Source organism: Acomys minous, assembly GCF_964271855.1.
Source record: "Acomys minous genome assembly, chromosome: 6".
Classification (NCBI taxonomy): domain Eukaryota; kingdom Metazoa; phylum Chordata; class Mammalia; order Rodentia; family Muridae; genus Acomys; species Acomys minous.
The window spans coordinates 73,827,952-73,842,852 of NC_140487.1; the positions used below are offsets into that span (position 1 = coordinate 73,827,952).

Below are 14,901 nucleotides of genomic sequence, written 5' to 3' on the forward strand. Positions count from 1 at the left end.
TCCTCACTGTCCATTTCACCTTGAATAATAATAACCTACCTCCTCTTCCGAATACCTTTAGATCATTATCATTGTTATTGTCGTCATCTGCCAGCATGCCTACATATGCAGCAACAAGTGTACCCTGCAAAGTCGTTCCAACTAAGCTATTACCCAAACCAAAACCCATCGCCGACTAGCTGCTGCAGCAGCAGACACACTGGCTTTTCAGAGCCATTTGCTTCCTGACTTGCTGAGTTAAAAGACTAGTGCACATAAATTCTAGAAATGAACAATGATATCAGCAAAGCAAGGCATCACTGGTCTCTCTAAATGCACTAAAAAGTCTGTTTCCAAATGGCTCCTAGTTGTTGGCCATACAGCATCATTTAAATATTCTCGAGGAACTGTTTATAAAGGTCAGAAACACAGAAAATAGACTTGTGATAAGAATGGGTCTTGAAAAGCTAAAACAAAGAAAACAAAGTAGTCATAAAGAATAGCTTATAGCATGAATAAAACCAAGTAAATTATGACTATATCAAATAGAAAATCCTTTGATGAATAACAGATTCCATTTCACATCTGAGGTTTTCAAAGCCAGCATAAGAAGCCAAGAAAAAAAGGAATCCTTCTAAGAAATTTGCCTCTAAAGGGTCAACAGCATAGGAAGAGAGCTGCAGAGTCCACAGGATCAGTAACTGGCAAAAAGAAAGGAGCATCATTTTCTTAATCACGTCGCTTTTATCCAGTACTTGACAAGGAAGATGAATACCAAGATGAGCATCAGCCTCTGAAGGAAATGCTTCAGTTACTTGATCCACTCTCTGCACCCTACCAAGAACTAAGAGGCACAAAGAGCCGGAAGGAAGGCAAAGTGTGCAGTACTTCAAAAGTGCCACCTGCCAGTCAAGCGCAGGAAAGAAGCCACTGACCTCCAAAAAGCATGCTGGCAGCTATTGATCAGAGACGGCAAAGGAAAAAACAAACTCTCATGCAAAGAATAAAAAAATACACTCTGTACAATAAGAGAGAACTTAAACACAATTAACCTTGGCTAAGGGCAATTAAGGAGGGTAATAAAGCTCTTCACAGATTCTGCAGGAACAGATTACAGCTCTCCACAATCTAAGTCCTTTATGACTTGATAGACTTGCTATTCATGAATTCTCTTCATGTTTGCACCAAGTCATAGATTGTGATAATTTTATACTAAAAGGGGCATAAGAGACTCTTCAGTCTCAACTCCCTATTTTATAGCCAAAGGCACTGAGGCATGCTCAGACATGAGACACACTCAGGCCTGCATGGCTCATTAACAGCCGAACCAAGTTAAAAGTGAGCAGATCTATATAACTATCCAATTCTGGGACAATGATGAATTTTATTACTGCCCAATAATAATAAATATATACCAATTATTTAAATTAATGTTTTTCACTTCTAATAATTAGTAGCTTTGTTTCCCCCCTCCTTATGCCACAATTTAGCCAACAGTAAATGATGGAAAGTGTTTGCATGGTCTGGGGCTGAAGACTGCGATGGCTGAGAGCTGTGAAAAATCTCAAAGCCTGCTTTCTGCAATTAGCTTTAGAAGGGTGTGCTGCTACTTTTTATTGTCAACATGACACAAACCTGGAAAAAAAGAAAGTCAATGAAGAACAGTCATGATCAGATGAACATTTGGGGCAATTTTTTAGTGCTAATTGCTGTAGGAGGGTCTAACAGTAGGCCTACACTGTATTAAAAAGTTGGCTGACAGAACTTGGAAACAACCTACGTGTCCCTCAATAGAAGAATGGATAAAGAAACTGTGGTACATTTACACTATGGAATACTACTCAGCTATTAAAAACAAGGAATTTCCAAAATTTGTGGACAAATGGATTGAACTAGAAATTGTCATAATGAGTGAGTTCATACAGAAGCAAAAAGAGCTAAATGGTATATACTCACTTATATCGAGACATTAGCCCAAGGTGTACATCCCCATGAAAAACTGTACCTACTAGGATAGCGGGTAAGAGGGGAGGTCATCCTATTGAGACTTTAGGCATGAGAAGCCTGGGAGAAAGAGGAAATAGAAGGATCCAGCGGGTCCTGAAAAACTACAGGCGAGTCTGGGCCCTGGGGTCCTCCGCAAACTATGGCAACAGCCAAGGAAAAAATAGGCAGTAAACCTCGAATGCCTACTCAGACTAGCCGATGGACAGGACATTCTCCACTGTTGAGTGGAGAAGGAGATCTGACTTTCACACAAACTCTGGTGCCCCATATTTAAACATGTCCCTTGGATGGAGATGCCTGGTGGCACTCAGAGGAAAGATAATAGGTCACCAAGGAGAGACTTGATACCCTATGAGCATATACAGGGGGAGGAGGTCCCCCTCAGACACAGACATAGGGGAGGGGAGGGGAGTAGGGGGGAAGTGGGAGGAAGGGAGGAATGGGAGGATACATAGGATGGGCTAACAACTAAGATGTAATATGAATAAATTAATTTTTTAAAAAAAGTTGGCTGACAAACCCAGAGGTGTAGCAAAATTTTAATCCAGCAACAGTGATGCTCCGATCACACCAAAAGACCTTGTAGGTCTATGTGATCAGCTGGAATGCAGACGTGCCCTTACTGATCACATTTAATCCCAAACAATGAAGGTAAATTTAGTTGGTAGAAGAAAGCAGCCATGTTTAAAAGTGACATCTAATTCAGAGGCAGACAAAGTGACAAATCAGGAAAAGATTTGACAGAATAGAATATACCTAACTCTCAGAAGAGAGAGAAAAGAGAAGCTACTTGAGAGAGTACTGCAGACACACACACACACAGAGAGAGAGAGAGAAAGAGAGAGAGAGAGAGAGAGAGAGAGAGAGAGAGAGAGAGAGAGAGACAGATAGACAGATAGAGACAGAGAGAGAGACAGGAAACACAGTTATACCAGAACATTTTTAGAGAGACAGGTTGTAGAGAGAACAAGCTAAAAACAGGTGAAGACAGGGTCAGAGGATGACAAGAGCTGAGAAGATTAGAACAGACTGCTAGAGTTAGTTTGAGGCCAAACACAGTGATTCAGTCAGAAGATGATAGAAGACAGTTTGAATCACTCAGCATGGACATGAGTTTGAGCCCAAATTCCATGAGTTCATGAAGAGGTAGAAAGGCTAAGCTTATTCAACAGTAAGTTTCAGTGGCTGAAAACATTCTAGGCCTAGATAAGATTGTACAGAGGCTAGAAGCTTCCTGGACTAGGCCTAGGTTAGCAGACAGATACAGTAAACCTTGGAAATGACAATTACATCAGGTGAATAAAATACATATTTACATATGGCACTCAACATGGTTGGAAGGAAAACCCAGCGTGATTGAAGAACAAAGCCCACCAATATTACAAAAAGCAGAGGACACCTGACAGAAGTCACAGAGGACAGGAGTCATCTGAGAGAAAGCTGCAGAGGAGAAATTCACCTGAGACCATCTCCAGAGGAAACTTCAGTTCTTCAAGTTCAACCAGATGCCCAAAGAGATTAAGGAGGCTCCATAGCAACAGTAGGCTCTGAGACACTGAATCGCAGTATGGCAGCCCAAAAGATAACTTTAATTATATAAACAGACTTTTCTTCCATTTAGAGAAGTTAGAAACTCCACTTCAGATCCACTTCAGTAGTAAGTAAGCTCGTCCCTACTTTCAGTTGCAACCTTTATATATTCCCTATCAAAAAAGTTGAAAAAATAACTATACAACAAGAAAAATGCACCAAAGGTAGAAAAATAGCTGTACAACAAGAAAAAATAGCTAAGAATATACAATGGCTTGAGAGGAAAAGAAGACAGAGGAAGTAAGAGAACAGGAAATGTTTAATTGGGAACCTAATGAAATTAAAAATCAAGACAGTGCATTGAACTTATAGTGCCACCTCTTATTGAAACCGAGGAAAGGTGACCACCCCTACTGTCTTTCCCAGTCACCCAGGAACAAAGTGTCAGAAAATGGTAGAAATTCAAAAATGAACAACTAATCTGTAATCCTGCTAAAATACTAGATTTAAACATTTTAAAGAATCACTAGTAATTTACGGAATATACTCACCCTATGAAATACAAATGTTAAATACTTGGGCTACCTAAAACAGGATTTTCAACCAAGACTGGAAAGACTTAGAAGGAGCTATACTGGAATCTGGTTCTCAATATTTTGAAAGATCAATTATTAGGTGAAGGTCAATTTGCCGATTTAAGACAGTAGATAAAATTTGATGACTCTATTATTATATAATGTACTTTAGCAGCTTTAAGAGGAATAAGGAAAAAAGATCTGTCATTCACAATGATTATCCAAGGCCTCAAAGAGATTTTACTTACTTACTTAGGTTGACATCTGCTATAAACAGGGCATTAGCAAATCCAGATGTAAAACAGGTACTAATTGATACTTTAGCTTTTGAAAATGTAAACTTGGAGTGTAAAGGAGCTCTTAGACCTTTAAAAGCTTGGTCAGCACCCACGGATGAATGGATTAGAACTACTGCTGGTATTGACCCTAATGACCATGTAACTGTACAAGCAATGGCCAATAATTCTAGATATTGAAATGTCTGTTGCTTTGGCTTGTGAGACAAGGTCACTCTAAAAGGGAGTTTCTACAGTGTCTTCAGGTGACCTTAGCTTTCTGGGATTTGTAGAAGGTGTAGTTACGATAAGACTGGACTAATGAATGCAGATCAGCAAGTGATATATGAGGTAACCCTTTACCGATAGGAAACTCCCTAAATGGGTTAGCTTCTACACTGGCAACAAATAATTAGAGCCAGGCATTTCCTGTCAGCAATCCACAGAGAAAAATAAAGAAATTTAATTAGGGATTGGACATAGTGTATATTAACATCTTGTGTAATATGGCTTGGTAGTTTCTGTGTTTAAATGGGTGAGAAGGCTGTCTCACTGTGTGCCACTGGGCAGGGAAAGCAAGTGGCTAAGGGTCAAGTTTCTGTGTGGATTCATAAAGTTCTACTTGTAAATTGATAAACACAAAGAGGGAATGAGATTAGCTGAAAGATACTGGATTTTAGATAGCCTGCTGAATTAGATCAACCTGTATATTTTAAAGATGTTTTAACATCAGACTGGAAGTCAGGGAAAGTGTTGCACTGGGGAAGAGGTTCTGCCTATATTTCCACAGGTGATGAAAAACTATAGGTTCACAATTGATAAATCCAAATAAGAGAAGCTTCCACATGAAATGCAGGACTCAAGGAAGACATGCAGAGAGACAGCAATGCAGACAAAACAGAAAGCAGATTCCCCTGCATGAAGACAGTTCAACAAACCAGCTGAAAAAGGACAGTTCATTCATCACACTGGCAGATCGGAAGACCTTGATGCTGAAATGGACTGTTACTTAAGACAGATGAGCAAGACTGCAGTTATGAAGGATCATCACAACCATAGATCTTCAAAAGCACATTTAGGCTGTTAAGTTTTGGGGACTGATGAATGTTTCTTACATAATAGTTAACTATACATAATTTTTAGCTTAGAGAGAAAAAGGGAAGATATGGGGAATATAATCCAGCAATATGGCTACTCTGATGACATTCAAAGATCTTCTAGTCCTGTGTGATCCGGCTGGAATGCAGACACACCTTAGCACACAGCTTTGATGCCAAACAATGAAGGTAAAGTCAGTTGGTAGAAGAAAGCACCCATGTTTGAAAGCAATGTCTAATTGAATGGCAGACAAAGTGTCAAATCAGAGAAAGATCTGACAGAATACCATATGGCCAATGCTCAAGAGAGAAAAAAAGAGAAGCTACTTGAGAGAAGACAGTATAGGAGACTTCAGTACAGCACAGTATAGGCAGTTCAGCTGAGTTCATGCAGTTTGGTTCAGTTTAGTTCATGGAATTCAGAAGGAGAATGATTCAGGAGAAGCTGAGAGAAGCCAGTTTGAATCAGTCAGCTTGGAGAGGAGTTTTGAGCCAGAACAGTTGAGGTGAAACAACTGTGGCTTGCAGAGCCATAGTTCAGAGACAACTACTACGTGAAGTGAATAAAAGTTACTTTTACACAGAGGGAGAGAGCAAATCAGTAAGCAGTGTTACCCTGTCTTTCCACACACAGTTCTTCCTTCATTTTCCGCCCTGAGTTCCTCAAGAATGGTCTAAACTGAAAACATAAGCCAAAGTAGGCCTTTCCTTCCCAGTTTGCTTTTGATCTTGGTGTTTCTGACAGAAAGAAGAAGTGCATAGGGCAAAGGGTAAATGTAGCTTTCAAAGGAAGGAGGTCTAGGGAGGGAAGGAGAAAGAGAGGAAAGACCAAGTGACATAAGAAAACAACAGTAATATGCACCCAAAACAGGAGTACAAGACTAAAGAGAGAAAATGGCACTGAAATGGTGTGCTTGCGTGCAAGGCACACAGGGGGTGGGAGGGAGGGTGGTGTTGAAGTGTTGAAGTCTTATTGTTCAAAAAATATAATTTATAATCAAATTCAAAGATTAAGAAAATTTCAAAAGTTAGTTCAAAAACTAATTAAAATATATAATAAAATATATAATATGCATATCTCTTAATTTTTCTTCCTTTTTGCAAATAAAATTTTGTGATGGTTTACAAAGATCATCATTCAAATTCAAGAATGAAAACAGACTATGTATATAGTTAAGCTAAAAGGGTATGAGCACACAGGCCCTCAGCAAGTGTAGTTTATGTGTTGTTTTTAATGGCGCTATTTGAGTATCTCAGGGAAAAAGAAACACTGTCTCTGCAAGCCACTGTGATTTGTCAGTTGTACTAAGGATTTCTATGCTCAACCAGCTGGAGACACGAACTAGATTCCAGAGCGAGAGGCCTTTCTCTCCTTGTTTGTATCCTCACTACCACTTGCTGGCTATATTACTTTACGTGATTTACTTAATTTCTCTCATATATCACTTTTTGTTTATGAAGGTGTTCACATTTACAGCTCTTGGTAAGAAAAAAAAAGGCTAGGTACTGCTGGTACAGTTGCTAAAACTTTGCTAATACCAAATTAAATTGCTTACTTGGAATCATTTTGATAAACTCACACTGTGTCAAATCCTGTACCTAGACAGCCTTCAGTTAGCACCAGGTGTCAGCTAACTTATCAACTACTAACTGCCACAACAAAATGCATACTCTGAGCACACGGCATACTAGAGCTTACTAAAATGGTAATTAAGAAAAAATTAAAAACTTTTGGATTGCTCCTTTACTAAACACCTAACCACATAAAGCCCAATGGTGCTTAGCTAGGGAGAGCTGCGTAACTGTACTAACAAAGGTTAATTCTTGACACAGAGATTTTTCAAGGATGGTGTATTTCATTTCCTTTAATTTCATCTAAAATTCTCCAAACACACCTGGGAAGTTTGGCTTTCCTAGATTTTCTATAAATCTCTAAGAAACAAGCTTTAAAAATGTACTCAGAGTCATAGACAGTCTAATAGCCATTCCGAACTTCCCAGGACAGGAGGGCAACGGGAAACAACATAAACTCTGGTCCCCGCCTACCGCTGCTCATGTCAGCTTCAGCTGGGGATGTAGCTGTGGAAGATGCACAAGTCCTCCAGTGCCAGGCTGGCTCCCCACACCTTGGTACCTCTCAACACTGTGACACGTACTTGAAAAGAGAATTCTTTGGCCTTTGTGGTTTCTTCTTGGCAAAAAAGGCTGCAAACTCCCGTCCAGTGCTGGCATAGCTTAATTGAGCTGATGGTTCTGACGCGGTGCGTGTGTTCTTCATATCCAAGTACTCTCTCAACAGCATCTGCACAATCAGATAAGCAGGTGCATTTACACATGTGTTGTCTTACAAATATATTCTAAAACCTAATCCAAGACTTTCAGGATATATTAACCTGGATATTCATTCTTCTAGTCAAGAGATATGAGAAAAGCTTTATTATAACCATACAATCATTTACTTGTTAGCAATTCACGAGGAACAGGAAGCTGTAAGCATTGAAACATGCCGGGTAGTGTGCTGAGTGAATTAGTCAAAATTCTTCCTTACTTGGCATTTAATCATTATTCCAAAGGTCATCAGCATTAGCAGCAATGGCCTAATATTTACTGAACACTTACTGTGCTCTAGGCAAGGTACTAATCTCTTCGGATGTATTCAGTTGTGGGTTCTGAGAGGTGCAGGAGCTACAAAGGATCCCTGGTGGACTAAGGTCAGAGTCTGGGTGGCCCTTCATTTTGCCAGCACTGTAGCTAAGCATGCCAGCAAACCTAGTTCAGGAAAGGCCTAGGAAGCACAGTGCTGGCAACCTGCAGAAACTTACTAGAACTGCCATTTATCTTGAAAAGAAGAAAAGGAAATTATTTTTGTGATTAACTACTTCGAACAGGTACTCCTTATAAGATCATGAAAGAGACAAGCATTGGAGCCTGTGCTAGGATCAAATATGGTTACCAGAATTGGAAACACATTCATAAAAAAATACAAATCTGGAACAGAAAGCACAATAGTCTTAAGAATACCTACTAATGCTAATACAGTTAAACTCATGTCTATCATGAAAAAAACTAGCCAGGGGACAAGGAAATGCTTATCAAAGAGAGACTCAAGGTCTAAACTGACAAGTAACTCACTGAACATTAAACTCCATTTTAAATATCACAACTAAAAAGCAATTCTGAAGCCTAAGTCTCTGCCATAAGCAAATACCCACACTATTCTGTGCTGAACTATAAGAAAATAGATGTGAACATTAGCATTTTTGGAATTTTAAATCTATGAAGTCTGAATTTCTTTCTGCATTTTGTAGTTGAAGAAGTAGAATTAGCATTGGGTCTTAAAATTGCAAATGGCCTACTTTCAACCTGGTCCAAATCCTGTGCTCATGACCAGAACTCTGTGCGGTATTGTACATTCAAGCTCATTTCAAGAGCAGTGCTACAAGTAGCAATAGCTTCTGTATAGTAAGAACTGAACAGAAAACACTAAAATACTGTAACAGAATGGGAAAATGCTGTATTTATTTATGAGACCACTGGAGTATTATCCATCAAGTTCATAGGCAGTTAGCAACACATAGCATCTCTGATAAAGATCACTCAACTACGTGGTATCAGGGCGGCACTGGGTTGAGTCTCTTCTAACAGCTCAACTGAGGAATTTGATCAAATTGTAAATTGTGAGAGTTGCTAGCAAGATGGTAATTGATGCTGCGATCAAAAGAAAGCTAGAAACTCAGAAATAATTTTTCTTTTTACATTTTTTTTTGATTGTTTTGATTTTGTTTTTGTTTTTCAAGACAGGGCTTCTCTGTGTAGCCTTGGCTACCCTGGACTCATTTTGTAGACCAGGCTGGCCTCGAACTCACAGGAAACTGCCTGCCTCTGGCTCCCTGAGTGCTGGGATTACAGGCAAGTGTCACAGGGCCCAGCTTCAAAGTACTTTCAAAGTGATACGGCACTGTGTCCAGTGTTGGCCTTAACACCAACACAACCAAGAGAGGCTCCTGCTAAAACAGTTACATTAGGCCAGGCAATTCTTGTAGGGCATTGCTTAATGTCTCAGGACTCAATAACTGGCCTTGCACAATAAATCACTGACCAAGCAGGACATAACTAACAAGTCCCCCCCCTAAGCCCAGGTATCTTTAAGATCAGTGTTCTTTTCCTCCACATCAGTAACGTCCCTGAGTTGTGGCCTTGCAGCACTGTTTGCTGGCTATTTCTCTCCAGCAGTTTATCTCTATCTACAAACAGATCCTACTTCCATCTTTTCAACAAGATTTACCTCTGTTCATTATGTGCTATCTGTAATCTTTAATTCCTTTTTGTCTTTAGGTTCCAGCGTTCTAAAAGTAGCCTTCATATCTATTGCTTCCTTTGCCATGATACAGTTTCCTGCTGGTGCTTCTCACAAACTATATTCTCACATGTGTAAGTGTATACTTGACATAACTTAGTCACATTTCAATGACAAAATCAGCTTTGCTAAAACTTGAATTATTTTCAGATACAAGCAGCTATTCCATCAGTTGCCTTTTCATTTTACAGACTTTTTTATCCTCACTTGCCTTGAACTTAAATACAGGATTGCTTTAACAATTTTTAATTATAATAATTAAATTATTTTCATCCTTCCCTTTTCTCTCCCTAATAGTTCCTATGTACCCCCTTGTTCTCTATATGAATTTGACTATGACATAATATCTATACCTGAATCCATAAATATAACCTGTTCAATCCATATAATTAATCTATGTGTGCACATATACATGTGTGTATATATATGTGTGTGTGTGTGTGTGTGTGTGTGTGTGTGTGTGTGTGTGTGTGTGTTGTATGTGTGTGTGTACGTACATATGATGTCAGGGCTAGTAATGGAACCTAACCAACGACCCAGGACTACTGAGTCATGGATCTTGGAGGAGCACCTACAACCACTAACTTACTGAACCAGCATAATACCTAACTACATTCTAAATGTTGTCCTCTTTCCCACAGTAGATCTAACTCTAATCACTGATCACAGGATATCTCTCTTTTCAACAGATAGGGATCATTACAGAAAGCCATAACTAATCCAGACATAGAGAACAAGAAATTGTGTGGTGCCCAATCCCAACCGATGCATCTTCAAACACAATTCCTGCACCAAAAAACTGTCTTTTGATACATTCTCATGTGTCCTCACTGACTAATGACTGTCTTACCTCTTCATCGCTGCCCCCTCTGACAGCTTGGTTCATCCAATGCTCTGCTTCTCTTACTACTCCAGTACTTCCAAACATCACTGACAAATCACCCCACGAGCTGTGCTGGGAACCCAATGCTTGAATCAAGTCTACCTCTTCAATTCTTCCCTGGATATGGATGTGCCTCATCATTTCTCGGATCCTAGAGTAGATCACGCCGGCCCTAATAGACAATCCTTCCTAGAGTAGTGCCAGTGTCTTCTCTCCAGCGGCTGCTTTGCAGGACATTCTCGGCCAGCTGTTCCCTCTTCTGAACCATAAAAGTACCATTGTCCATATTATTAAGTAAGTAGTCCCCAAAACCTCCCTTAAAATGCTAGCCCTTAACTTCTATGTTTCTTACAGCATTTTATTTCATTTCTACCATAAAACCATCCAATAAACAGCACTATTTATATGAAAGCTTCTGATTAGAACCTTAATACACACGGTGTTATATGCAAATTAAAGGTAGTCTCCAAAGTAGAAAGGCCACAGTGTACCCAAATCTGTAAGACAAGTAAAATCCAAAAGGGCCAGGCATGACCTGAACCCCAGGCCAAATGGATGTGGCATTAGTTTGTTCCACTGTGCTTGAGTCTCTTTCCAATCCCATTTATGACTAGCTAAAAGTAATTGTTTTTAAATCACATAACATTTTTATAACAAAATTTGGAAAGGTATAGTTTTAAATATCTCAAAAAGGAACAACTAAAAAAGTTCTAATCATATACTGCTGGAAACATGACTGAATTGAGTAAGCCAAGTCCTCTAATTTAAAATCTTGATAAACATCAGAGGTCTAGTGTGAAATATAACCAGCAGCATGAAGTACAGCTCACTGGTAAACAGCGTTCAATCCCAAGCATCAAAATAAAACAATAAAACTATATAATTTCATTATTATTCTACCTCTTGGTAGGCAATGCATCATATCTTCCAAATTGCACATACATATTTTAAACACATGCCCATTAGTCCAGATTTCCATTTTATCAAGGTCATATAAAGTCAGAACACTGGGGAATATCATTATACTTAATAAAATATATCCACCCAAGAAAACCTATATGAGGTAGTCCCACATTCCTGAGGCTCAGTATTCCCTTCCTATCATAGGTACTAATTTCCTTCAGATTTATAAATAGCAATAATTGAAAAATGTATTGATTGAGAGTACAAAAATAAATGCCAAAGTCTTTGGATATTTTACATTTAACTTGTAAGGCTTTAATTTGTCAAACCGAAGAGAAGAAACACAAAGGCACAGTTGGAAAAACCTTTGAAATCTATGTATCTCCTGAAGAAACCATGCTTCACCATGTTTTTGAGGACTTAGAAATCTGAGTGGCTCTCTCAACAAAGCAAGGGTATATACAGCTTTAAAAATTACAGAAATTGAAATGAAGGCAGGCACTTCTGCTACTGTACTCTTACAGTAGCAGTTGCTATGGTGTTGGTTTGAAATCCCATGATGCAAATGCAGCAGTAAAATTCTGAGGTTCATAAATTTCTGAGACACTAGTAACATCATACTGAATGAATGTCTCACTAACCATTTAATCTTACTTATTTAGCATATTACCTATGGGAAGTTTGTAGTTATGCATACAGAATTTTCTAAAACTAAGTATAAAATTTGAAGGCTTAAAATTAACATGAATCCATACACCAAGGAGAAGATGGCTTTGTATATGTGAGGAAAAAGAGCTTTGAGATTTTGGCTTCCTACAGTGGTATCATCTCTATCTTCGGAACTTTTGAATAATGATCCTTTCGTGCACCTTCTCTTTAGTCTTATATTGACAATAAGCTGTATGCATCTTGCTATGAGATATAAACATATTGTCCTTTGGGGAGGTAGAACAGATTAGTATTACTCATCAATAGTCTCACAGCCAAACGGAAGAGATTCCAAAAGAGGCTGGCTGGCCTTTTCCCTAATGTTAGGTTAGTAGTAGAAATAAGTAGTCCATATTCACATGGTGAGGAAATGAAATATTCAAGAAAATGGAATTTTTAAAAAGCTTTTTGTTTAGACATAGTTCACACATATATGTACACACTTTTTCATATATACACCTATATTGTACATATCACATACTGAGGTAATGAAGGGAATAAAAGCACTGAAAAGACATTGTGATTCCCGCCTTCCAGGAGATTACTGCACACCTTCACTATGGATCCAATTATTTCATTCCAGTTAAAACCTATCCAGCTACTGGAGTTTCTCCAAGGCTTTCTCCCGGCAGGGGTTTGTTTTCTTTCCTTTGTGTTTTGTTTTGTTTGTTTCTTTTTTTATGGGCCCTTTTTGCCTTTCCTCTGAATTCAAGCCAAAGCTTTTCTTTGTAACTCTGATACCTAGCCTGGCTCCATAAGGAGTACAGTGGCTCGCTAGTAGGTCACCTGAATTGAAAGTAATATACGCTAAAGGGCAGCTCCTCACTGATGTTCCACAGGCACAGAGGAGCTCCCCAGGGTAGAGCTACAGCACCCATGGTGAAACTTCAGGCCTTCTCAGGTACATTGCTTTACTCACATCATGGGAGTAGCATTTATTAAATTTCTGCTTCAATGCAGTAAGTGCTACCCTAATGACCCCAAAGAGTTAATGCATCTTGGAAAAGAGCCAAATTGCTCTCTGGAGAGAGTTTATTCAATTAAGTGCCTAAGACTCAGTATTTTCAATTAGCAGTTTAGTTACTAAAGACTCTTTTATATTGGTTATCTGTAACATGTGACTATTGACACACATTAAAAATCGCTTATAATTCATTCAAAATGAGATCTCAGAAATAGAAGGCACAGATCCAGCCTCAATAACATTTGTTTGTATCTCCAGAGTGCTAGGAACCATGCTAAGTACTGTCCTATTGCAGTTTGAGAGGAACGCTGTTAAGACTGGGAGGTAACAAAGCTGAAAGCACTAAGGACATAGTACTTGGATACAGAGATAAATAAAGGAGTCCACAAAGACAAATTCAACTGGCCATTCCAGAATTAGGTTCCTATGTAATGTGCTCTGAAAATATTGTCCCTAACTAGGAAGTTCCTTCTGGGTGCCAAAGATCCGCCGCTGTAAGAACCAGTCAGCTCCCATACTGTGCACAAAACCTTTTCTGTACCTTTAAGTTCTTCCAGGATGGCCAGCAATCATCACAGCTGTTTTCCCCAGACCTGGCAACTAACCATAAACAGCTGGATATTTAACTTTTACTTATCACTTAACCTCCTTATATAACTTGATGAGAAAGCACGTTGCATAAAACCCTGTATTACCACAGTTTCATATAGAGCTTAAATATCCTTTAAAATTTTTTGTAATTAAAACTCAATTAAAATCATTCACTCTGGACTTCTTGTAGGCTCAAATTTTCAAAAAGAGATTGCATCTCAAATATAAAATTTCACATCTATACTAGGTTTATGATTATTGCACACTATTTCTAATAAGAAGTTACATATTAATTCAGAACAAAAACTAAATTACTTCATTTATCTTTTTGTTACAAATGAGGTTGATAATAAATTTAAAGGTTAATCAAATGAGCTATATTAATGATTTAAATTAGTTTATAGTATACAGAAACTCTAGGGTCCAAAAATGGACACGCTGATAACTCTGGTGTAAAATTTAATTATTTTAGATTTATTTTCTCATCTAACTGTATTTTATTTGAATACTTCCCTTTTTATTCTGATCTTTTACTGAAAAAAATTTCTGACCATAAACGTTTTACACTACAGAAATATATCAAGGTTCAAGTATTCTATTAACTATAGTTATATGCAATATATATTGCTAATTTGCCTCTCTTCATATCTGGCCTCATTGTTTTACTTATCCTCTCTAAATATTAAAAAGCAGCCCACAATACACATAAAGTACCTTTACTAATTGCTTGCATTCATCAAAGGGAGCACAGTTATGTTACTAAGTGGAGTGAAGCAAATCGTGCTTCATACACAGCAATGATCCAATAGAAACTTTCCCCGCTGAATTGTATGTCACCCAACCAGTCGATATCACCATATAGTTCATCTATAAAGCAAATGACATGTACCTGTACCATCTTTCCTCCTTCTTGCACCTATCACTCAAGGACAATAGCTGAAATACATGCATTCTGAAAATAGTTGCATACCCTGAGTTATTTTTCTCATAATGTATCCAGAGCTGAAATGGTATAAATTCAATAGAGGAGGA

At 38.4% G+C, this 14,901-nt stretch overlaps 1 protein-coding gene across 3 annotated transcripts in view; it reads right to left on the reverse strand.

Moving 5' to 3' along the window:
• Nucleotides 1-14,901, reverse strand: part of EXOC4 (exocyst complex component 4) — a 739,217-nt gene that overhangs the window by 528,441 nt on the left and 195,875 nt on the right. For all 3 annotated transcript variants that reach the window (XM_084787371.1, XM_084787373.1, XM_084787372.1), the window contains exon 8: nt 7,620-7,765. In XM_084787371.1, the coding sequence (XP_084643497.1) occupies nt 7,620-7,765 (146 nt within the window). The remainder of the gene's footprint in view (nt 1-7,619; nt 7,766-14,901) is intronic.